The sequence below is a fragment of the Mytilus californianus genome, unplaced genomic scaffold (genome assembly GCF_021869535.1).
Source record: "Mytilus californianus isolate M0D057914Y unplaced genomic scaffold, xbMytCali1.0.p SCAF_3, whole genome shotgun sequence".
NCBI classification, from domain to species: domain Eukaryota; kingdom Metazoa; phylum Mollusca; class Bivalvia; order Mytilida; family Mytilidae; genus Mytilus; species Mytilus californianus.
Genome location: NW_026262679.1, coordinates 53559832 through 53586453, shown reverse-complemented (window position 1 = coordinate 53586453; position 26622 = coordinate 53559832). Strand labels below are relative to the sequence as shown.

Below are 26622 nucleotides of genomic sequence, written 5' to 3'. Positions count from 1 at the left end.
TTTGACCTTTTTTAACTGGACCCAATCACTACTTAACATAAAGATTCAGCACCCAAATTTTTTTAACATGTTATTTCATCCCCTTACTTAATATTTCATGCATAAAATATCAAGAAATAAATTTGGAAAGTGTATTAAAAAAAAAATGCAAGTTATACACTGTTCACACTAGGGACTATATTCGTAGACAACGAAAACCAAAGGACGATAACTGTGTCCTTGGACCTAATAGGATAGAAAGACTTGACCAATTTTAATAAAACTTTGCATGACTTAAGCTTAGGCAATTGTAAGATAGTTGGCCAAGTTTCATGGCCATAGGATATATATTATAGAAACTAGGGCCATTTTAATATTGAAATTTGGATGTTTATTTTTGATGTTTAAATCAAATATTTTCAACTGTCAAGATTTTGGCCTAAAAAATTTAAATATTGCAAAAATTTGCTTTTTAAATACTCTTGAATTTAATATAATAAGTATTAAAAGCAACGGAACACTCATTTGATTTATCAGATTTATTACAGTTATTCAAAAGTCAAATTTATATGAGCCTGTGCCTGAAAATAGAGATTTTCGAATTAAGGGAAGCCTTACATAAACATGCATTTTTTTCAACCAATTTGAAGTTTTTGAAAGTTTTTAACCATACATTATTCTTCCATATATATTAAATGTACTTTAAATGTAAAGAAAAGTTACAAAAAGCATACCACATGAGTATAAAATGGTCTTAGGCCATGTAAGACTGAGAATTATTTAGAGTCGATTTAGGCCGTAGCCCATATTTACATATAAAAATGCACACAGAGGCTATAAGGAATTGAAATTTGTTACTTTTTGCTCATTTCTATGCTAAGAAGTCATGATACAAGAAGTCTAATTGCAAAAGGACTCTTGAATTCAACTTTTTTTTGCAGACAATATGGTCTGATGACAGTTTTTCCCTTTTCAATGGAAAACTTGCATGTAGTTTTAGCCTCACTTGGCATATATTTGAACCACTTACTATCCTAAAGAAGAAAATTATGGTAGCATATGAAATGAATAGGGTGTACTGATCATTGTAAAGTGTTTTTTTTAACAGATTTAGTGAAATATTTGTGACGGACTACAGATTTTATATACAAAGCTCTTCACATTTCACATACATCAAACAGGCCGTTTAACCAGGGACATAAATACAAATATTCTGCACATTTTTTCTGTGATAATCTACTTTTCTCTAGATTCCGAGTTCACAGATGGTTAATTAAATTTGATTTAAGCATAGAAACACAAATATCAGGAACATAAAAAGCTGTCAGATAGAAAGTCAGCATGGCTCTTAGGCATAAAATGGAAACTGCTTTGAAATGCTTATTTTAGCCGTATAATGCCAAAATGGGACATTTTAACAGAATTTCTGTCAAACAAAGATGTAAATCCTTTACTTTTATTGAGTTTGACAAATTGAAACCAGAAAACCATTCAGGAAAGTTGCCAAAGTACAGAATCTACATTTACGGAATTCATCTCTTAGGCCCGAGAACACAGTTATTTCGTAGTGCATTTCTTTTAGACAATAAATTCAAATTAAAAAAATCGCACCTGCTCTATCTCAAAAAGATGTTTACAGTGTAGTGTACTACTATTGATACAAATAATATCAAAATAATAGAAACTTCTACCAGCTCTAACTCAAAATATTGACAATTCTGTGTTAAGGGGGGCTAAAATTCAGTTTGACAGCTTCCGACATTCTAATTTTTGACCTTTTTTAACTGGACCCAATCACTACTTAACATAAAGATTCAGCACCCAAATTTTTTTAACATGTTATTTCATCCCCTTACTTAATATTTCATGCATAAAATATCAAGAAATAAATTTGGAAAGTGTATTAAAAAAAAAATGCAAGTTATACACTGTTCACACTAGGGACTATATTCGTAGACAACGAAAACCAAAGGACGATAACTGTGTCCTTGGACCTAATAGGATAGAAAGACTTGACCAATTTTAATAAAACTTTGCATGACTTAAGCTTAGGCAATTGTAAGATAGTTGGCCAAGTTTCATGGCCATAGGATATATATTATAGAAACTAGGGCCATTTTAATATTGAAATTTGGATGTTTATTTTTGATGTTTAAATCAAATATTTTCAACTGTCAAGATTTTGGCCTAAAAAATTTAAATATTGCAAAAATTTGCTTTTTAAATACTCTTGAATTTAATATAATAAGTATTAAAAGCAACGGAACACTCATTTGATTTATCAGATTTATTACAGTTATTCAAAAGTCAAATTTATATGAGCCTGTGCCTGAAAATAGAGATTTTCGAATTAAGGGAAGCCTTACATAAACATGCATTTTTTTCAACCAATTTGAAGTTTTTGAAAGTTTTTAACCATACATTATTCTTCCATATATATTAAATGTACTTTAAATGTAAAGAAAAGTTACAAAAAGCATACCACATGAGTATAAAATGGTCTTAGGCCATGTAAGACTGAGAATTATTTAGAGTCGATTTAGGCCGTAGCCCATATTTACATATAAAAATGCACACAGAGGCTATAAGGAATTGAAATTTGTTACTTTTTGCTCATTTCTATGCTAAGAAGTCATGATACAAGAAGTCTAATTGCAAAAGGACTCTTGAATTCAACTTTTTTTTGCAGACAATATGGTCTGATGACAGTTTTTCCCTTTTCAATGGAAAACTTGCATGTAGTTTTAGCCTCACTTGGCATATATTTGAACCACTTACTATCCTAAAGAAGAAAATTATGGTAGCATATGAAATGAATAGGGTGTACTGATCATTGTAAAGTGTTTTTTTTAACAGATTTAGTGAAATATTTGTGACGGACTACAGATTTTATATACAAAGCTCTTCACATTTCACATACATCAAACAGGCCGTTTAACCAGGGACATAAATACAAATATTCTGCACATTTTTTCTGTGATAATCTACTTTTCTCTAGATTCCGAGTTCACAGATGGTTAATTAAATTTGATTTAAGCATAGAAACACAAATATCAGGAACATAAAAAGCTGTCAGATAGAAAGTCAGCATGGCTCTTAGGCATAAAATGGAAACTGCTTTGAAATGCTTATTTTAGCCGTATAATGCCAAAATGGGACATTTTAACAGAATTTCTGTCAAACAAAGATGTAAATCCTTTACTTTTATTGAGTTTGACAAATTGAAACCAGAAAACCATTCAGGAAAGTTGCCAAAGTACAGAATCTACATTTACGGAATTCATCTCTTAGGCCCGAGAACACAGTTATTTCGTAGTGCATTTCTTTTAGACAATAAATTCAAATTAAAAAAATCGCACCTGCTCTATCTCAAAAAGATGTTTACAGTGTAGTGTACTACTATTGATACAAATAATATCAAAATAATAGAAACTTCTACCAGCTCTAACTCAAAATATTGACAATTCTGTGTTAAGGGGGGCTAAAATTCAGTTTGACAGCTTCCGACATTCTAATTTTTGACCTTTTTTAACTGGACCCAATCACTACTTAACATAAAGATTCAGCACCCAAATTTTTTTAACATGTTATTTCATCCCCTTACTTAATATTTCATGCATAAAATATCAAGAAATAAATTTGGAAAGTGTATTAAAAAAAAAATGCAAGTTATACACTGTTCACACTAGGGACTATATTCGTAGACAACGAAAACCAAAGGACGATAACTGTGTCCTTGGACCTAATAGGATAGAAAGACTTGACCAATTTTAATAAAACTTTGCATGACTTAAGCTTAGGCAATTGTAAGATAGTTGGCCAAGTTTCATGGCCATAGGATATATATTATAGAAACTAGGGCCATTTTAATATTGAAATTTGGATGTTTATTTTTGATGTTTAAATCAAATATTTTCAACTGTCAAGATTTTGGCCTAAAAAATTTAAATATTGCAAAAATTTGCTTTTTAAATACTCTTGAATTTAATATAATAAGTATTAAAAGCAACGGAACACTCATTTGATTTATCAGATTTATTACAGTTATTCAAAAGTCAAATTTATATGAGCCTGTGCCTGAAAATAGAGATTTTCGAATTAAGGGAAGCCTTACATAAACATGCATTTTTTTCAACCAATTTGAAGTTTTTGAAAGTTTTTAACCATACATTATTCTTCCATATATATTAAATGTACTTTAAATGTAAAGAAAAGTTACAAAAAGCATACCACATGAGTATAAAATGGTCTTAGGCCATGTAAGACTGAGAATTATTTAGAGTCGATTTAGGCCGTAGCCCATATTTACATATAAAAATGCACACAGAGGCTATAAGGAATTGAAATTTGTTACTTTTTGCTCATTTCTATGCTAAGAAGTCATGATACAAGAAGTCTAATTGCAAAAGGACTCTTGAATTCAACTTTTTTTTGCAGACAATATGGTCTGATGACAGTTTTTCCCTTTTCAATGGAAAACTTGCATGTAGTTTTAGCCTCACTTGGCATATATTTGAACCACTTACTATCCTAAAGAAGAAAATTATGGTAGCATATGAAATGAATAGGGTGTACTGATCATTGTAAAGTGTTTTTTTTAACAGATTTAGTGAAATATTTGTGACGGACTACAGATTTTATATACAAAGCTCTTCACATTTCACATACATCAAACAGGCCGTTTAACCAGGGACATAAATACAAATATTCTGCACATTTTTTCTGTGATAATCTACTTTTCTCTAGATTCCGAGTTCACAGATGGTTAATTAAATTTGATTTAAGCATAGAAACACAAATATCAGGAACATAAAAAGCTGTCAGATAGAAAGTCAGCATGGCTCTTAGGCATAAAATGGAAACTGCTTTGAAATGCTTATTTTAGCCGTATAATGCCAAAATGGGACATTTTAACAGAATTTCTGTCAAACAAAGATGTAAATCCTTTACTTTTATTGAGTTTGACAAATTGAAACCAGAAAACCATTCAGGAAAGTTGCCAAAGTACAGAATCTACATTTACGGAATTCATCTCTTAGGCCCGAGAACACAGTTATTTCGTAGTGCATTTCTTTTAGACAATAAATTCAAATTAAAAAAATCGCACCTGCTCTATCTCAAAAAGATGTTTACAGTGTAGTGTACTACTATTGATACAAATAATATCAAAATAATAGAAACTTCTACCAGCTCTAACTCAAAATATTGACAATTCTGTGTTAAGGGGGGCTAAAATTCAGTTTGACAGCTTCCGACATTCTAATTTTTGACCTTTTTTAACTGGACCCAATCACTACTTAACATAAAGATTCAGCACCCAAATTTTTTTAACATGTTATTTCATCCCCTTACTTAATATTTCATGCATAAAATATCAAGAAATAAATTTGGAAAGTGTATTAAAAAAAAAATGCAAGTTATACACTGTTCACACTAGGGACTATATTCGTAGACAACGAAAACCAAAGGACGATAACTGTGTCCTTGGACCTAATAGGATAGAAAGACTTGACCAATTTTAATAAAACTTTGCATGACTTAAGCTTAGGCAATTGTAAGATAGTTGGCCAAGTTTCATGGCCATAGGATATATATTATAGAAACTAGGGCCATTTTAATATTGAAATTTGGATGTTTATTTTTGATGTTTAAATCAAATATTTTCAACTGTCAAGATTTTGGCCTAAAAAATTTAAATATTGCAAAAATTTGCTTTTTAAATACTCTTGAATTTAATATAATAAGTATTAAAAGCAACGGAACACTCATTTGATTTATCAGATTTATTACAGTTATTCAAAAGTCAAATTTATATGAGCCTGTGCCTGAAAATAGAGATTTTCGAATTAAGGGAAGCCTTACATAAACATGCATTTTTTTCAACCAATTTGAAGTTTTTGAAAGTTTTTAACCATACATTATTCTTCCATATATATTAAATGTACTTTAAATGTAAAGAAAAGTTACAAAAAGCATACCACATGAGTATAAAATGGTCTTAGGCCATGTAAGACTGAGAATTATTTAGAGTCGATTTAGGCCGTAGCCCATATTTACATATAAAAATGCACACAGAGGCTATAAGGAATTGAAATTTGTTACTTTTTGCTCATTTCTATGCTAAGAAGTCATGATACAAGAAGTCTAATTGCAAAAGGACTCTTGAATTCAACTTTTTTTTGCAGACAATATGGTCTGATGACAGTTTTTCCCTTTTCAATGGAAAACTTGCATGTAGTTTTAGCCTCACTTGGCATATATTTGAACCACTTACTATCCTAAAGAAGAAAATTATGGTAGCATATGAAATGAATAGGGTGTACTGATCATTGTAAAGTGTTTTTTTTAACAGATTTAGTGAAATATTTGTGACGGACTACAGATTTTATATACAAAGCTCTTCACATTTCACATACATCAAACAGGCCGTTTAACCAGGGACATAAATACAAATATTCTGCACATTTTTTCTGTGATAATCTACTTTTCTCTAGATTCCGAGTTCACAGATGGTTAATTAAATTTGATTTAAGCATAGAAACACAAATATCAGGAACATAAAAAGCTGTCAGATAGAAAGTCAGCATGGCTCTTAGGCATAAAATGGAAACTGCTTTGAAATGCTTATTTTAGCCGTATAATGCCAAAATGGGACATTTTAACAGAATTTCTGTCAAACAAAGATGTAAATCCTTTACTTTTATTGAGTTTGACAAATTGAAACCAGAAAACCATTCAGGAAAGTTGCCAAAGTACAGAATCTACATTTACGGAATTCATCTCTTAGGCCCGAGAACACAGTTATTTCGTAGTGCATTTCTTTTAGACAATAAATTCAAATTAAAAAAATCGCACCTGCTCTATCTCAAAAAGATGTTTACAGTGTAGTGTACTACTATTGATACAAATAATATCAAAATAATAGAAACTTCTACCAGCTCTAACTCAAAATATTGACAATTCTGTGTTAAGGGGGGCTAAAATTCAGTTTGACAGCTTCCGACATTCTAATTTTTGACCTTTTTTAACTGGACCCAATCACTACTTAACATAAAGATTCAGCACCCAAATTTTTTTAACATGTTATTTCATCCCCTTACTTAATATTTCATGCATAAAATATCAAGAAATAAATTTGGAAAGTGTATTAAAAAAAAAATGCAAGTTATACACTGTTCACACTAGGGACTATATTCGTAGACAACGAAAACCAAAGGACGATAACTGTGTCCTTGGACCTAATAGGATAGAAAGACTTGACCAATTTTAATAAAACTTTGCATGACTTAAGCTTAGGCAATTGTAAGATAGTTGGCCAAGTTTCATGGCCATAGGATATATATTATAGAAACTAGGGCCATTTTAATATTGAAATTTGGATGTTTATTTTTGATGTTTAAATCAAATATTTTCAACTGTCAAGATTTTGGCCTAAAAAATTTAAATATTGCAAAAATTTGCTTTTTAAATACTCTTGAATTTAATATAATAAGTATTAAAAGCAACGGAACACTCATTTGATTTATCAGATTTATTACAGTTATTCAAAAGTCAAATTTATATGAGCCTGTGCCTGAAAATAGAGATTTTCGAATTAAGGGAAGCCTTACATAAACATGCATTTTTTTCAACCAATTTGAAGTTTTTGAAAGTTTTTAACCATACATTATTCTTCCATATATATTAAATGTACTTTAAATGTAAAGAAAAGTTACAAAAAGCATACCACATGAGTATAAAATGGTCTTAGGCCATGTAAGACTGAGAATTATTTAGAGTCGATTTAGGCCGTAGCCCATATTTACATATAAAAATGCACACAGAGGCTATAAGGAATTGAAATTTGTTACTTTTTGCTCATTTCTATGCTAAGAAGTCATGATACAAGAAGTCTAATTGCAAAAGGACTCTTGAATTCAACTTTTTTTTGCAGACAATATGGTCTGATGACAGTTTTTCCCTTTTCAATGGAAAACTTGCATGTAGTTTTAGCCTCACTTGGCATATATTTGAACCACTTACTATCCTAAAGAAGAAAATTATGGTAGCATATGAAATGAATAGGGTGTACTGATCATTGTAAAGTGTTTTTTTTAACAGATTTAGTGAAATATTTGTGACGGACTACAGATTTTATATACAAAGCTCTTCACATTTCACATACATCAAACAGGCCGTTTAACCAGGGACATAAATACAAATATTCTGCACATTTTTTCTGTGATAATCTACTTTTCTCTAGATTCCGAGTTCACAGATGGTTAATTAAATTTGATTTAAGCATAGAAACACAAATATCAGGAACATAAAAAGCTGTCAGATAGAAAGTCAGCATGGCTCTTAGGCATAAAATGGAAACTGCTTTGAAATGCTTATTTTAGCCGTATAATGCCAAAATGGGACATTTTAACAGAATTTCTGTCAAACAAAGATGTAAATCCTTTACTTTTATTGAGTTTGACAAATTGAAACCAGAAAACCATTCAGGAAAGTTGCCAAAGTACAGAATCTACATTTACGGAATTCATCTCTTAGGCCCGAGAACACAGTTATTTCGTAGTGCATTTCTTTTAGACAATAAATTCAAATTAAAAAAATCGCACCTGCTCTATCTCAAAAAGATGTTTACAGTGTAGTGTACTACTATTGATACAAATAATATCAAAATAATAGAAACTTCTACCAGCTCTAACTCAAAATATTGACAATTCTGTGTTAAGGGGGGCTAAAATTCAGTTTGACAGCTTCCGACATTCTAATTTTTGACCTTTTTTAACTGGACCCAATCACTACTTAACATAAAGATTCAGCACCCAAATTTTTTTAACATGTTATTTCATCCCCTTACTTAATATTTCATGCATAAAATATCAAGAAATAAATTTGGAAAGTGTATTAAAAAAAAAATGCAAGTTATACACTGTTCACACTAGGGACTATATTCGTAGACAACGAAAACCAAAGGACGATAACTGTGTCCTTGGACCTAATAGGATAGAAAGACTTGACCAATTTTAATAAAACTTTGCATGACTTAAGCTTAGGCAATTGTAAGATAGTTGGCCAAGTTTCATGGCCATAGGATATATATTATAGAAACTAGGGCCATTTTAATATTGAAATTTGGATGTTTATTTTTGATGTTTAAATCAAATATTTTCAACTGTCAAGATTTTGGCCTAAAAAATTTAAATATTGCAAAAATTTGCTTTTTAAATACTCTTGAATTTAATATAATAAGTATTAAAAGCAACGGAACACTCATTTGATTTATCAGATTTATTACAGTTATTCAAAAGTCAAATTTATATGAGCCTGTGCCTGAAAATAGAGATTTTCGAATTAAGGGAAGCCTTACATAAACATGCATTTTTTTCAACCAATTTGAAGTTTTTGAAAGTTTTTAACCATACATTATTCTTCCATATATATTAAATGTACTTTAAATGTAAAGAAAAGTTACAAAAAGCATACCACATGAGTATAAAATGGTCTTAGGCCATGTAAGACTGAGAATTATTTAGAGTCGATTTAGGCCGTAGCCCATATTTACATATAAAAATGCACACAGAGGCTATAAGGAATTGAAATTTGTTACTTTTTGCTCATTTCTATGCTAAGAAGTCATGATACAAGAAGTCTAATTGCAAAAGGACTCTTGAATTCAACTTTTTTTTGCAGACAATATGGTCTGATGACAGTTTTTCCCTTTTCAATGGAAAACTTGCATGTAGTTTTAGCCTCACTTGGCATATATTTGAACCACTTACTATCCTAAAGAAGAAAATTATGGTAGCATATGAAATGAATAGGGTGTACTGATCATTGTAAAGTGTTTTTTTTAACAGATTTAGTGAAATATTTGTGACGGACTACAGATTTTATATACAAAGCTCTTCACATTTCACATACATCAAACAGGCCGTTTAACCAGGGACATAAATACAAATATTCTGCACATTTTTTCTGTGATAATCTACTTTTCTCTAGATTCCGAGTTCACAGATGGTTAATTAAATTTGATTTAAGCATAGAAACACAAATATCAGGAACATAAAAAGCTGTCAGATAGAAAGTCAGCATGGCTCTTAGGCATAAAATGGAAACTGCTTTGAAATGCTTATTTTAGCCGTATAATGCCAAAATGGGACATTTTAACAGAATTTCTGTCAAACAAAGATGTAAATCCTTTACTTTTATTGAGTTTGACAAATTGAAACCAGAAAACCATTCAGGAAAGTTGCCAAAGTACAGAATCTACATTTACGGAATTCATCTCTTAGGCCCGAGAACACAGTTATTTCGTAGTGCATTTCTTTTAGACAATAAATTCAAATTAAAAAAATCGCACCTGCTCTATCTCAAAAAGATGTTTACAGTGTAGTGTACTACTATTGATACAAATAATATCAAAATAATAGAAACTTCTACCAGCTCTAACTCAAAATATTGACAATTCTGTGTTAAGGGGGGCTAAAATTCAGTTTGACAGCTTCCGACATTCTAATTTTTGACCTTTTTTAACTGGACCCAATCACTACTTAACATAAAGATTCAGCACCCAAATTTTTTTAACATGTTATTTCATCCCCTTACTTAATATTTCATGCATAAAATATCAAGAAATAAATTTGGAAAGTGTATTAAAAAAAAAATGCAAGTTATACACTGTTCACACTAGGGACTATATTCGTAGACAACGAAAACCAAAGGACGATAACTGTGTCCTTGGACCATCTAAAAAGTTTCGTCACTCTCGTTAAATCTCGTACGTTTTTTTTTTTTAATTTTCGAAGTAGATCAAGTCAAGTTATCTAACTCTTAAAAATATTTGTTTTCTTTTATTTTCATAATATTTATTAAATAAACATTGTATTCTTGCTTGGCTCCAAATATAAGGTCAATTCTTCAAATAATGAAAACGAAATTAGCATTGGAATATCCGTAAGGACAATTTCAGGACATTAGTTTAACCTATATTTTTAATGGCTGCCAGATTCTCGTTTAATCGCGATCTTGAAAAAACGGGACAAAACGGAATAAATTCGATGTTAAATACGACATGAATTTTTATTTGTTTACAAAAACAAGAATTTAGAAATTTTAGTAACTTGTGCAGTTTATTTAAATTTTATTGTACCACGGAAATAACCGAAGTTTGGACAACAACATCTTACGCCATGTTTTCATCGTCTGCTTCATCTTTCCATTATCAGTGACAAATCTCCTAATTTACCACAGGTACTTCATTTAAAAGTCACAATATCATAATTAATGATAACATTTGTAGTGTAAAAGTTCCGTCCAGCCGTGGGAACACAGAAAAACCCTCTGCAAGCAATACATTTTGGGAGAAACGTAGCCGGAGGCGGAGGTGAAGGTAGTATACTAGTAAAATCTGCTAGAGAATTTCCAATATCAAGTTACAGTGATAATGAAGTTGGTTATACTGTGGAATGTGGTCACTGTTATTCCTAGCTAACAGACAAATGCAGTTGAAATTCAAAACTTAACAAAAGTTTAAAAAAAATATATATATTCAAATTCACAATCTTATAATTTTGTAGACTGTCACTGTACTTCCTTTGACAAACTCTCAACAAATCTTGTCATTAATTATGACACATATCTACCTTAAACAGTCCCAGGAGATGGAGACTGGTTTTTTTTTCACTCTCTAAGTTTAATCATTGTAAAAGGAGACTTGAGTCTGAGTGATACATTTAGGTATATATTGTATGCTCCCATATTGTCCAAAATTGGATTTTATGGGAATTACGATGGAGTTATGATAACCCATGATAATACCATGACTTTTGGTAGGTATAGAGCATGTTACTTGGAAGTATGTGGGCTACATCCTTTGAAATTCAAGCTGCAGACACATTATTTGGAGGCAATATAAATATTTGCCTCCCGCAGTCACCTGTATATTTTATGCGTCAGTTTAAACCTGATCAAAACATTTTCACTCTACCGAATACTTTTATCAGGTGCACATTTCAACCTATTAAAGCAATAAACAATTATGGCTATAACGTCACAGTACCCAAATTGCACCAAGTACCCAATTTGCACCCTATGTGTATGAATGTATTCAACAAAAATAACTGCAGAAATCTTACAAGTTTTTTTTTGAGACAAAACAATTTTGTATTGTTATGATTTGACATTATACACGTCTTTCAACATAGGTTAATATATTCAAATATACACAATTCGTTCACAGTGAGAATATACATGTATCAACAGATGAAGCATTCCTGGGAAAAAGTAAATCTACGAAAACATCAGTGTCGTCACCATGCGAAGTTATCTTATTATCAACTTTTAAAAATGTTAGCAACTTCACAACTACAAGTTAATTTTCATGACCAAAATAAAATAAAGTACAAACAAAACAGCAATAAAATGCTTCGCCAAGCACAGCCTGATACAACCACAGATGTAGATTCAGCATATAAAAAACACCAAAAATTTTATGTCAGTTGAAATCAAACATATTTTAATTTTGGACCCTTCAAACTTTAACATGGACTAATTTGAAAACAGGTATCAGGTGAGCCCAAACATTTCTATTCAGCAGCAGTCTCCAACTACATATCTCCTTAATTTTATATGATAGTCCCACAAAAATGTTGAAAATGTGTACATTTAATTTTTTTTCTAGATTCTCTCATGTCATGCATGTGAAAGCGGAACCTTTTTGGTCACTATTTATGTGTTGCGTCTAAATATGAATTGTAACACTTTATAGTGACCGACCAGGTCAAACAAATACTTCTCAAGAAACATGCAGAAAAAGAAGACAACTTGGAACAGCACCAGCCATGCCAGACTATGTAGGAATAAAAACTCAATTCGGAATAGCATGGACGATATGTTAGTGGTATGTCCTAAGACTCTTCTGAATAGTAAGGAAAGCTATCAATAATTCCGCAATTTTATCAGGTTTATCGTACATTTTCTGTTCAAATTTTCACACAATCAGTGAATCGTTCAAAAAGGCTAAACTAACGTTTTATTGCCAGCTGATTACTGAAAGTTTCAAACAATGACAAGCATTTCATTCATGAAATAACGTGTGCATTTCTGCGAAAAAATCATGTGCAATTTTGTGAATTAAAGGGAAAGAAGATCCTTTTGCGGTGCACTTGTGCATGTCAATTGCGAACTAACCCAATATATTTTCTATATCATGACCAGTCCACTGATAATGACGTCGACATTATCAAGGACAAGGAGTACACATCAAAGGAAAAATGCACAAATTACCGATAAAATAATTTACACACACTGTTTCGTGTGTATCACCTGCCATATCAGTATTTGTTGCATTTATATATAAATGAGAACAAAATGGAGAAATAATCAATGTAAAAATGGTAAATTTTTGGAGAAAAAACCCCAAAATTATTGGAAAAAACAACCCAAAAATGTTGCTTTTTACCACTGACTCCTAATCTGTTGGTACCATAACCCCCAAAATCAATTCTAACCTTCCTTTTGTGTATTGAACCTTCTGGTACAATTTCATACATTGTCATAGAGATCCATTTACTTAAACTAAGGTTATTGTCTGGAAACCAAATGTGTCTTCGGACAGCAACAGTGACATGATAGCATTACTCGAAAGCAAATTTTTGACATATTCCCCATTTCCATTCTCAATTTTATTTTGCCGTCGTATAAAAACTTGAAAAGTAAGCTAATAAAACAAATTATGCAAGTAATAACATAAAAACCGACTCTGAATTAGTACATGAAATTGATGTAGAAACCCACAAAAAGAAGATGATCAGGAATACATTTATACTGCTGAGCAGTGTTCTCCCCTCAAATTTTAAATAGCATCCTAGAAAATAGCAAAATCTTTAGATTATCAACTTAACAATCCTATTTATGGTTCCTTATATGCTTAGATGAAAATGAAAAATCTGATCAAAACATTATTCTAAACAGGCTCACTGTAAATTCAAACTCTTCTTTTAACAATCAGAATGCACCTCTTGCTGATCACATATATATGAGATGCAGGAAACTGGGAATACAATATGAACAACCAGCTAATTTAGAAAGTAAAAATAATTCAACAAACAGAAAGCGTTGTTTGCAATACTAAATAAAAAAAACAGCTACAACTTTTAGATATTGATGAAAAAGATATTCCAAATCGTCCACCTTTTCATGAAAATCAACAAAAAATTAATTTAATAAAGTTATGGATTGTATAACAGTATTCATAGTTTTGAAATTAAACAAATGTCTTATTGTTTTAAATTTTGTAAAATTTGCAAAGAAAAAAAAATGGATATGAAAATGCACAAGATAATGAATGTAAGCATTGTCATTTATATAAATCACCAATAAATTCATTTTCAGCAGAAAACAATATGGGAGCAACCATTTAGCTTCAAAGGGGGGAGGTATGGTTTTTTGTTTGAGTCAGATTTTTTACACGTGAAGCACTTCAATGCTATCAATCAAAATTATTTAGTCAAAATATAACACTAGAAGGTATGGGGAAAATCTGGATTCAGAATATTTTTTTTTGTCCTCTGCTTGAACAGAGTAATTTTTGTCACCATTTTTTAAAGAAAAATACTAGTCCAAATAATTATGACGTCCAGGAAGGCTATTTTAAATTTTTGCTTTGACGCCTTCCTGCGACGCACCAAAGCAAAAAAAAATACCATACCCCCTTCTGCCTTTTGAAGTTCAATGATCTTTCCCTAAACATTTTCCATCTAAACCTATTATTTTATTTTAGACAAAAACTATATGTAGGACCTTCGTCATTAACATGCATGAAATATTTGCCACTGGGCGTTAAGCAAACCAACAATCAATCAATATGTAGGACATAGATTTCGGGTAAGCTGGCATTCAAGGTAGCGCCTTCCTCATATTATATTAGAGTAGACTATACTAGAAAAAAAGAAGTTTTGTGTGTAAAGATATAGTTGTCTGATCAGGTGGGCTGGATGTATGCAAATAAAGATAGGTTGATATCGATCTTTTCTAACTATAAGGTTTTCGGTCTTCAGCCTAACTTACCGGTTAACCTTCAGTCAACTTTTAATCTTGCATTACACAATTACTTTTAATTGAATTTATCAGACATTTAATTAAACAATAATATCTCACCATTCGGGTCGAAATTTGCCATTCGAAGCAAACCGAGGTCTTAAATTACATAAAATCTAATAAAAATTCAAAGAGGATGCAGAAACGTTGTTGGTGTTTAGCTTCAGCAGGAGAAATGGTTTGTCTGAAAATCATAAACCGGAATAAAAATAATATGCAACAACTATCCCTTTGAAACTCATTTTGAGAAAACATAGAATTGTTAAGTTTTGGTTCCATATAATTGATGATAAACCTAATACTGTATATGATATTTGCCATCTCCTTTGTATTAATGCTTCAAGTGGTAAGAAAAACTGAGCTTCAAATGTGTGCGATTTCCTATTTAGTTAAGGTTTAAACCATGTACAGCATTGATTAAGAATGTTCGTGTATTTTTTGTAAAATTTATAAAGAATAGAGAAAACGGCCTAACATTTATTAGAATACAGAAATAAAGACCCCCAACCCAACCCTCTTTCATAACATTGGTTGGAATTTCATCATTTTTTTTTTATCTAATTGGCATATTTTTCATCTATATACATGATGCAATATTGTCAGTGGCGGATCCAGGGGGGTTCCAGGGTTTGGAATAATAACTGCAGGTAACCATAAAAAATATGTTATTGTTACTTGCAATTTCCGTATGAAATCGAGTCCCTCTTCAGAAAATACATTTCGGCAATTAGTCTCGGAAGAAACAATTGTTACTTTTTAAATTGTGGGTAATCGTAGCCAGTGGGACTGCCATATTTCTATTTAACCGGTATAATTTGAAGTTAATTGCCATGGTATTTATTCAGTTCAGATGAGGTAACTGGCTTAAATATATTGACGACGGGACTATTGCAGGAAAGTCTTTCTCGATCCGAAAAAAAGCATTTGACCTTGTTGATCATCTCATTCTCTGCAATAAATTACATTTATACAAAGTCTCAGATCATTCAGTGAAATGACTCGTGTCATACCTCTCTAATAAACCACAAAAAAGTGTTCAGGTGATACAGCTACAGATTCTGATTTAATCAAATATGGGGTTCCTTAAGGATCCATTTTAGGTCCCCCCTACTGTTCGTTTTATTCATAAATGATATGTCTTTAGAGGCATCAAATTCAGTCATTGACATGTATGCTGATGAAACAACTCTTCATACCCATGGTATAAATAAGTAAGAGATAGAGAGAAACTAAACCATGATGCCAACACTATAAATAATTGGTGTTTAAACAACAAAATGGTAATAAATCTGCTGGTTGGAACGAATCAAAAACGAGCTTTGGTAGGTCATAAACTAAATATATCAATACAAGATAGACCAATACCATCCAGTATCGAAACACAAAAGCTTCTATGTATATATATATTGATTAAAATTTAGACTGGAAATTTCAAATTGATAATGTATGTAAAAGTATAAGTTCTCGTATTGCAGCTGCTATTCAGAATTAAGAAAAATTTAGACATTAGTAGTAGAAAATTATTTTATAATGCTGATATTGTGCCCATATTTGATTTTTGTTGCTCAATATGGGAAAATTGTAATGCAGATGGAATTAAAAGAATTGCTAAGATGAAGAAAAGAGCTGCCAGCATTATACTGGATGCATCAATACTAACATCTACTTTAAAATTCTTAATAATAAAGCACCTTGTTACCTTAAAGAACTATGTTGTCCAATTATAAACCTACACAGCAGAAATTTAAGATCTTCTGAAAATAATAATCTAGCTGTAGTGAGGCCTAATACAAATTCGATGAAAAAATCATTCACATATAAACTACCAATGAAATAAAACTATGTGAAAATCTTGGATTTTTTAAAAGGAAAATGTGTAGATTTTTTTTAACTATAAATGATATGTAACAACTCTTGAACTATATCATGTCTTTTTAATGTTTGTGTATAATGTATAATTTTGTCTTAAAGTTTCTTTTTCTACAGACAATCATTTAGCGTAAAAGTTTAATTTTATGTTCAAAAATTGTAATATTTGTAATACTTGTTCTGTATGTTTTTTGTGAGTGTCTCAAGCTAGATAAGTGAATGCTTATTGAGTGACCCTCTTTAAATAAAGCCATTATTATTATTATTATTATTACTGCTTAATTATACTTTTCTAATTTGATTAAAATATCATTTTTCAATTATTATTAAATTTGTCAGTTTATAGACATTGAACCACAAGAATCCGTACGCAAGCTTGTCTGATGAAAACAAAACCAAGAAATAAAAAAATGAAGAAAATGAACGTGAATGGTTATGCACGAATGATTTTTTCGTGTCAGTTCATATTACAGACTACACTTTTTTTATTACCTAAAAATCTAAATAGAAAAATATTCACAACACAAACAATTAGACATTCTTTTTTTAAAAATTATGTAGCTCTTAAAAGAGCTGTTTCTTAGAAATTTATATTTCTGATCGTGTCTACATATTAGCCTCTCCATCATTTTGTACAAAATCTTCGTCATTGTTTACCAACAGGTTAACTTGGCGAATGACATCGTCAAACTTGGAAACAGCATACTTCAAGTAGATGAGCATCATTCGTTCCGAGACCTGGAGACGAGACCAGTACATCTCTGCATACACTTTTTGGTTAGACGCACTAGCCCTTTCGAATCTTTTCTGAATGGACCGAATTTTTTCTTCAAGGAACCTAACCTGTTTCTTTGCCAGACGGTATTTCCGTTCGTTTGCATGAAGACGGATATACTCTGCTCGCTGCTGTCTCGTGAAAGCAACCATTTCTGATATTAATAGTGATTCGGTACGGTGTATTCAGTATTAACCAGATTAACGTGTTTGAAGTATAAACCTACTGCATCTGCTTTTTAACGGAAAACGAAAACCCAAAATGGCTTCATGAGGGTGAGTTTTGGTAGATGACAGTATACACGTAAATTGGCTTCTTCTACGTGTCATATCATGACATAGAATGATTAACCAGTGCGATTTTCACTGTATGTAAATTTCTGTATTTTGACACGGTGTATCGGATTTTGCGTGGCTTCAGTTTCAAATAATACGATATGTTTGTGTAGTCCGGACTCGGATATGGCTTCTTACCCCCACTTTTCATATTATGGACAAAATGTCAAATAATTTCATGAAAACATATGTTGGAAATAAACCATTGGTCTTTGTATTCGGTTTTTCTTTTCTTTTCCTTTAAATGTGTATATACTATGTATATATGCGAAAAAAGAAGGAAAAAAACACACATGAAAACAAAGATTTCTCAACCACCCCTCTTCTATCTGTGAAAATATGTCTATGAAATAACTATCATAGTGAAACACTAAGGATTTTTTTATATCACGACTATTAAAATCCTTGGAAATACCAATGAATAAAGTTTAATATGTTATGAATATTAATAGTTTAACTGATCAGACCGTTAGTTTCGTCTTTTGAATATAATTTCACATCTTGTTATCCATTGACCTTTTATAGCCTAAAACAATCTGATCAAATTTCAGATCCATCGCGAAACTTTCACAGATGTTTTCTTTTTATAAGATTTGACTTACCGTTCACTATATTGGTTGCGGTAATTGTTGAAGGCCGTGTCGGGTGACATGCTATCTGCGACTTCAAGTAAATACCAGAGGAGTCAGAAAGAAAAATCAAAATACAAGGAGGAAAATACACGAAAGGATCAATTCAAACCAAACGCATGCAACAAAAACATCGTAGAACAGTGAAGCATTTTGTTATGCAAACTAGCAAACCTGAAATGGTATCAATTGCAATATCCGGCTACGTTATCCGACCGCGGTATATTAATAATTACCCACACGATCGGAAGCCTTATTCATTGACTGTTGTATGTGTAAAGTTAAGTGGCAAATATTACACGCATCTTTATAAATTTATTCAAGACGAGAACAAATTCAACAGTAAATCAAATAATTATAAGTACGTTGGTCGAGGTATGTTTTGTCACCTAATTTTGCAGAGCTGAGCATGTCTAGTTTTACAATTGTTTGTTGAACTGGGCATGCATTGTATTATTATTTTCATACGATCTGTATACAATGCACAATTCCCCAAGGAAATTGTACAAGTGAGCAGTTCATATATATACACCTGTGTGCGTTATTTTATTTGGCGGCATTTTGTCCAAGGTTATGGTTGTCTTTCTGATATTGTTTTGCATCTAACCCCCTTGTTTAATAATTTTGTATTAACACTGTGTCATAGATCAAATTTATTCGTTCAGTGTATGTTCACTTGTTTTTGTTAATATGTCGTTTGATTGAGTTAAGCCATTTCAATTGATATTTTATAGTGTGTCTTCCTATGTTGTGATGTTACACTATTGTTTCAGGTAGGATGAAAGTTAAAACGTTTAAACCCACTGCATTTGTTTGCACCTGTCCTAAGTCAGGAACCAGATGTTCAGTGGTTATCATTGTTGATGTGGTTCATAACTGTTTATCGTTCAGTCTCGTTTTTTATACAGATTAGACCGTTGGTTTTCCTGTTTGAATGGTTTTACACTAGTCATTTTTGGGGCCCTGTATAGCTTGCTGTTCGGTGTGAGCCAAGGCCCCGTGTTGAAGACGGTACTTTGACCTATAATGGTTTACTTTTACAAATTGTGACTCGGATGGAGAGTTGTCTCATTGGCACTCATACCACATCTTCTTATATAGATATCTTATATCTATACAAAGTAATGCAGCCTAGATCATCAAACAATTGTAAAAATGTGCATGCTTATGCACGTAAAATAAAGAGGGGCCTGATGGGTTATTTTCGTTCTTCGTGATCGGCGCATTTTCACTATCGTGATCCGTTTTTCTACAGATTTTTTTTTTTATATTTTCGTGATCCGTGATCATTGAAATTTATTTTCCATGAATCGTGATTGACAAAAAAATCAACTCGTGAATCGTGATGAGACCCCCCCATCAGGCCCCTCAATAATGCACCCAGGTTCGCCAAACAATTGTAAAACTGCATGTTTTACTATTTAATATATAATGTACAGTTTTACTATTGTTCGTTGAATTGGCCATACATTGTTTTACAATTTCCATGCGATCTGTTCACATCATCAGATGTACAATTCCCTGGAAATTGCACAAGTGAACACTACATATATATACATTTAAATGAATGCAGCCTATTTCATCAAATAATTGTATATAACTGTGAACTTGAATTAAATCATTGCACAATCATACAACAAGAGTGCACACGCTGAAATGTCTCGCCTTCTTTACTAATCATTGATATTATGTTGATAGTCCTAAATATAAAGCTTTATTACAACTGTCACATAAACTTAACATTAACCAAGTAAACTAAACATTGACCAATGAACCATGAAAATGAGGTCAAGGTCAGATGAACCATGCTAGGCAGGCATGTACAGCTAACAATTCTTCCATACAACAAATATAGTTGACCTATTGCTTATAGTTTAAGAAAAACAGACGAAAACACAAAAACTTAACACTGAGCAATAAACCTTGAAAATGAGGTCAAGGTCAAATAAAACCTGCGTGACTGACATATAGATCATAAAATATTTCCATACACCAAATATAGTTGAACTATTGCATATAGTATTAGAAAAAAAGACCAAAACTCAAAAACTTAACTTTGACCACTGAACCATGAAAATGAGGTCAAGGTAAGATGACACCTGCCAGCTAGACATGTACACCTTACAATCATTCCATACACCAAATATAGCTGACCTATTGCATGCAGTATTAGAAAGAAAGACCAAAACTCAAAAACTTAACTTTGACCACTGAACCATGAAAATGAGGTCAAGGTCAGATGACACCTGCCAGCTAGACATGTACACCTTACAATCATTCCATACACCAAATATAGTAGACCTATTGCATACAGTATAAGAAAAACAGACCAAAACACAAAAACTTAACTATAACCACTGAACCATGAAAATGAGGTCAAGGTCAGATGACACCTGCCAGTTGGACATGTACACCTTACAGTCCTTCCATACACCGAATATACTAGACCTATTGCTTATCATGAGTATCTGAGATATGGACTTGACCACGAAAACTTAACCTTGTTCACTGATCCATGAAATGAGGTCGAGGTCAAGTGAAAACTGTCTGACGGGCATGAGGACCTTGCAAGGTACGCACATACCAAATATAGTTATCCTATTACTTATAATAAGAGAGAATTTAACATTACAAAAAATCTTAACTTTTTTTTCAAGTAGTCACTGAACCATGAAAATGAGGTCAAGGACATTGGACATGTGACTGACGGAAACTTCGTAACATGAGGCATCCATATACAAAGTATGAAGCATCCAGGTCTTCCATCTTCTAAAATATAAAGCTTTTAAGAAGTTAGCTAACGCCGCCGCCGCCCCCGCCGGATCGCTATCCCTATGTCGAGCTTTCTGCGACAAAAGTCGCAGGCTCGACAAAAATGATAAATGGCGATGTCCTCGGCAAACATGATTTTCTTGGATGAACAAATCTTCATATCTCTCTCAGGCACGGAAATAAATGTATATCATTTCATAAACAATGCATTTAAAACATTTTTTTCAACACATATGCCTACATGTATACAGGTGTCAGACCACCAATAAGGTTGCTAATTTCTAAAATGGCGGCCCGCTCAAAGGACGTTCACTAAAGCAAGAGAAAGCAAATGACGTTTTGATTTAAGTGCAAAAAATTAAAATGCTACTCGAAACGGACAAAATGTATGGCAAAAAAATAGCCGAAAGTGGTCTTGATATGGTCTTGAATTACCTTATGATTGGGTTTAATTCAAATGAGTTACTCTCTTTAAATAAAGATATTATAATAATTATTATTATTATTGAGTTAGTATTTACATACAATACCATTTATACAATTATTTTTCTTAGAGGTTTATTAATTTCACCGAAAAATATTGTTAGATATGAGAAATATCAACATTTTTTGTTGATCTGGATTGGGTTGCTCAAATCGTTGGATAATGTTTAAAACCGGTGCCGGTGGTTATATATATAATATTTGCACTAGAGCTTATCCACTGGTTAACTTTAAACCAATGGATTATTTCTATTGCTCAAACATTATTTAGTGCATAAAACGTTCCATCTGCTGGATAAATTTAGCCAGTACTTTTTGGTTGGATTTAAGTATTAGCCATTGGTTAATGACATCGTTAATTATTGCAATGGGGTCTTTTTTAAAATCAAATTTTTAAATTTCAGATAATTTCATTGTTTATAATAATAACAGACTATACAAAATCAAGATTGAAAAAAAATTAAATATAAAACTGGTTAAGTACAGGCCAACCGTTGGTCGAATATGGTTCAGACATTAAAAACTGGTTAAGTACAGACAGAGAATGGGGTTAAGACTATAACAGACTGGTAGATTATTAGTTCAGACTTAGTTAGTATGGTCCAGATAATTAAGGGTCCAGTATAAATAAGTTAAGTTGAGTCCTGCTAGTATAAGGGGACCAAGAACAAATTATGATTACACAAAAACCATTGGTCTACAATTACTGCATCATTTATTTGAACAAAATTGTCAATTAAATATCTGTCATATAAGGTATTTTGAATCCCATGAACATTTGATCCCCCCTGAAACAAGAAAATTCTGCCTTTTACTTCGATCGTATACAGTAAACACTCACTTATGGCGTTTTACATGGTGATTATGACGTCAATAAGTATATATGCCAAGCTATAAAGCCGCATCATCCCCATTGAAAGCATGGCCCGGCTATATATATACTACCACAGTGTTATTTAATTTCATATACTTTATACTTTATACAAATTGTGATTACCAGTCCAGAAATTTTTATTCTACTGGTACATCCAGTGGTATAGTTGAACATATCCATAGATTCAATGTTATTACACGTTGCTATGCATTCTATCAGGTTCCAGTTTTACTCGGAGGTATAAAATAAATGCTTCAACCCTGTACTCAATATCTGCTTTATTGATCCTTTTGAATTAAAAACATTTCTATAAATCTTTGATTCTCAAAAATTCAAAACTATGATCATGATGATATTTCACTTTGCCATTATTGATTTTGTTGATACTTATAAAACTTATTTTCAATTTAGTATGTGTAACTTGGATACAAAAAATATAACTAACATAAAATTTCAAATCCTATTTAATATTTGTTTGATTCAATTTCCAAATTTCCTTTAGGTGACTTTAAATTTGCATTTTCTTTACTTATATCATAGATATTTGACACAGTTTAAAAAAAATTAAATCTTTCCCAGATGATTTATCAAGGCAGCCACCTAATCCACTCTCTTTGTTATAGTAGTAGTAGTAGCAGCTAGAACTAATATTCATTTCGCTATTGCCCATGTTTATTTCCCCCTTATTTAAAGAGGGTAGGGATGCCCTTTACCGTCAGGCGTCAAACGGTCATATTCGGCTACCGTTAACATCAAATTGGTTAAAATTTTATCGTGATTCATCAGAGGTCTCAAATAATTTATCGTTACCATTTTTTTTGGAAAGAATTTAACATGATTAGTCAATATCAGTATATTGCTTTATCGTCATAAAGAAAGTGTACAGTACATTTTATCATCATGCACTTAAAACTATCGTTAACGTCATTTGGCTAGATTTTTTATCGTTATTCGTCATGAAGGTACCCCCATTACGACCCTCTTTAAACTGATTCACTGAAAATATTTTTAAGTTATTGTCATGGTTATTTTACTTTTATTTAAATGAAAGGGATCCCATGTATATTTCCCGTAATATACTTGTATTGTTTGAGCTTTTGATTTTTGCCATTTGATATATATTAAGGGACTTTCCGTTTTGAATTTTCCTTGGAGTGCAGTATTTTTGTTATTTTACTTTTCAAATTTTGTGGATCACAGTACATCTATGCATAAAAGAACAAATGTTTCTTGTTCATGTTGAATACATAGTGGCAGTATTTCTTGCATACTCAGGACGAAAACAAAATACGTCAATTCTTCAAGGCTTGTTAGCACAAATATAAACTGCCTCTTTTGAAAGAGGATGTGTGAGATAGGGCAGAAATTTTACCTTACAACAGGCCACCAATAATTACAGACATCTTAAGGAGATATTACAAGGATTCTTTAACGTGCAGTGCGTGGCATTTGCCTGCATGAGGCATTGGATTTTACGTTTCCATTCCGATAGGACGTGTCTCGTATCTATACATCCAGCACAACATATAAATTCAAAGCGAGGTTTAAATGAAATTTGAGGAAGGTGAAGAGTAGGCCACGTTAAAATGTGACCTTGCCGAACTATAGCTTTGGTAACTTTTGACCTAAAATAATCTTCAAATATAGAACTGTTCAAACGTTAGTACGTACACAATAGGACGCTCTATGAAATTGTACCACATGGTTCTATACCTCACAAGGAAGGTTGGGATTGATTTTGAGGGTAATGGCCCAAACCGTTGAAAAAGAGAGGCGAAAGATACCAGAGTGACATTCAAACTCATAAACTGACAACGCCATGGCTAAAAAAGAAAAAGACCAACAGACAAACAATAGTACACAAAACACAACATCGGCATAAAGGAATTAAGGGGCAAAAAACAAGGATTTTCTGGTATCAAGACAATAACTTAAGGGAGCTACCATTTGATTTTTATGGGGGGGGGGCTAGGATGAAATTTGAAAAAAATAGGATGGACAGGAGTTTTGAGTAAAAAAAAAAAGGCAGGATGACAATTTAGTTTAATAAAAAAGTCAGGATAAACTAAAAAAAAAAGGCAGGACCGAATAGAGGGAAAAATAAAAAGGCAGGACAAAATTTTCAATCCTAGCCCCCCATAAAAATCAAATGGTAGCTCCCCAAGTATAAGTCTATGAAATTATACCACTAGGTTCCATACCAAAACTGAAAAGTTGGGATTAATTTTGGGGATTATGGCCCTGACCGTTTATGAATAAGGACCAAAAATAATACTTTTCTAATACTTTGTATAAATTGCTTAATTACTGTCAATTCAGAAATAATTGCAAACTTTTTATTAATGCAAATAATCCAACTGATTGAGTATCACAATAATAAGAACTTGTATTTTTATATCTGATACAAAGATATGTATGCAGATTTTCATGAAATAACAATAATTAATCTCGCATTTTTGTCCATTTTAAAAAAATTGCAATAATTTCTGAATTTACAGTATTTCTTGACCAATTTGAATGGGGACCCCGGGTTTAATTCCAAGTCTTGAATTCTTGGGGTCTTTATAATGCTGAATCTAACCATTTCTTTAGATTTTGGATTTTGGGCTCACTATCAAATTTGTTCACATTGAGGTCCAAGGGGTCCAAAATTAAGCTTTGTTTGATTTCATCAATAATTGAATTCTTTGATATGCTGAATCTAACCATGCATTTATATTTTGGATATTGGACCATAATAAGTAAATGTCCAATTTCAAATTTTTAAGTTCTTAGACCACATTCATTCTAATTTTTTTGTCAGAAACCTATGTATGCTGTGTCAAATATTTCATCACAATCAAAATTCTGAGCTGTATCATACTAGTGCCCTAAGTGTTCAGGTCGTATCAAGCTGCGCCCTGTGGAACATATTATTTTTAAACAAACCTATCCATATCAAACACCATCATCTTCAACAGACACACTGTGTTTCACTGTGCCAACATGCAAAACTTTTATTGCGTACCAAAGGCTACTTTTCCACAGATTCACTCGAAAGTTACCTGTCGATTTAAACTTTTGTAAGTTCTTTTGTCCCATCTAATAAAAACAATAGCTATTGTTCTCTGTGCAGTTTATTCACTGGGACCTTTAAATTTCTTCTAAGAGAAATCTATCACTCATTGATTAATTTACCTGAGTTAAAAAGTGATCTTCTAAATTGATGAAAATACATGTATTATTACTCACAGAACTGCATGTGATGTTGTATTATTCTTCAATATAAATAATATATTTTCAATCTGTTTAATATAACACTGATTTAATCATATGACAAAAATTTTATCATTGTTCCCATTGAAATTTGCAATTTTTGTGTGTTTGTTATACGCCCGTCAAAATTTTGACGGGACGTATTATGGTATACAAATGTCCGGCGTCGATCCACATGTCCCACCTCAACTTGAGAACAACTTATCCAAATTTCATGAAACTTAATATAGTTGTTTCTTATGATGGTCAAACGATCTGTATACTTTTTGATGAAAATAAGATTAAAATTTTTTGAGATACGGAACTTTGTGTTACTAAAACAGGGGTATGTATTTTTCACATGTCGCGCCGTATCTCAAAAACGATTTATGATTATTGCTTAAAACTTTACACACTTCTTAATTATATTAATCTAAAGATCTGTATACACTTTTTGGTGATGATTCAAAAATTTTATTTTAGAGTTATTGATTTTTTTATTAAAAAAAAGGGGGGTTTTCACATGTCGCGCCGTATCTCAGAAACTATTTATGATTATTGCATAAAACCTCACACACAAAACGA

General features: G+C 31.8%; 1 protein-coding gene across 1 annotated transcript in view; it reads right to left on the bottom strand.

The window, feature by feature from the left end:
- The window catches only part of LOC127734874 (galactose-1-phosphate uridylyltransferase-like), a 60303-nt gene extending 45055 nt beyond the window's left edge, over positions 1 to 15248 (bottom strand). The window contains exon 1 of the mRNA XM_052244923.1: positions 15127 to 15248. Within this exon, the coding sequence (XP_052100883.1) occupies positions 15127 to 15148 (22 nt within the window). The 5' untranslated portion in view covers positions 15149 to 15248. The remainder of the gene's footprint in view (positions 1 to 15126) is intronic.
- Positions 15249 to 26622: the final 11374 nt, after the last annotated feature.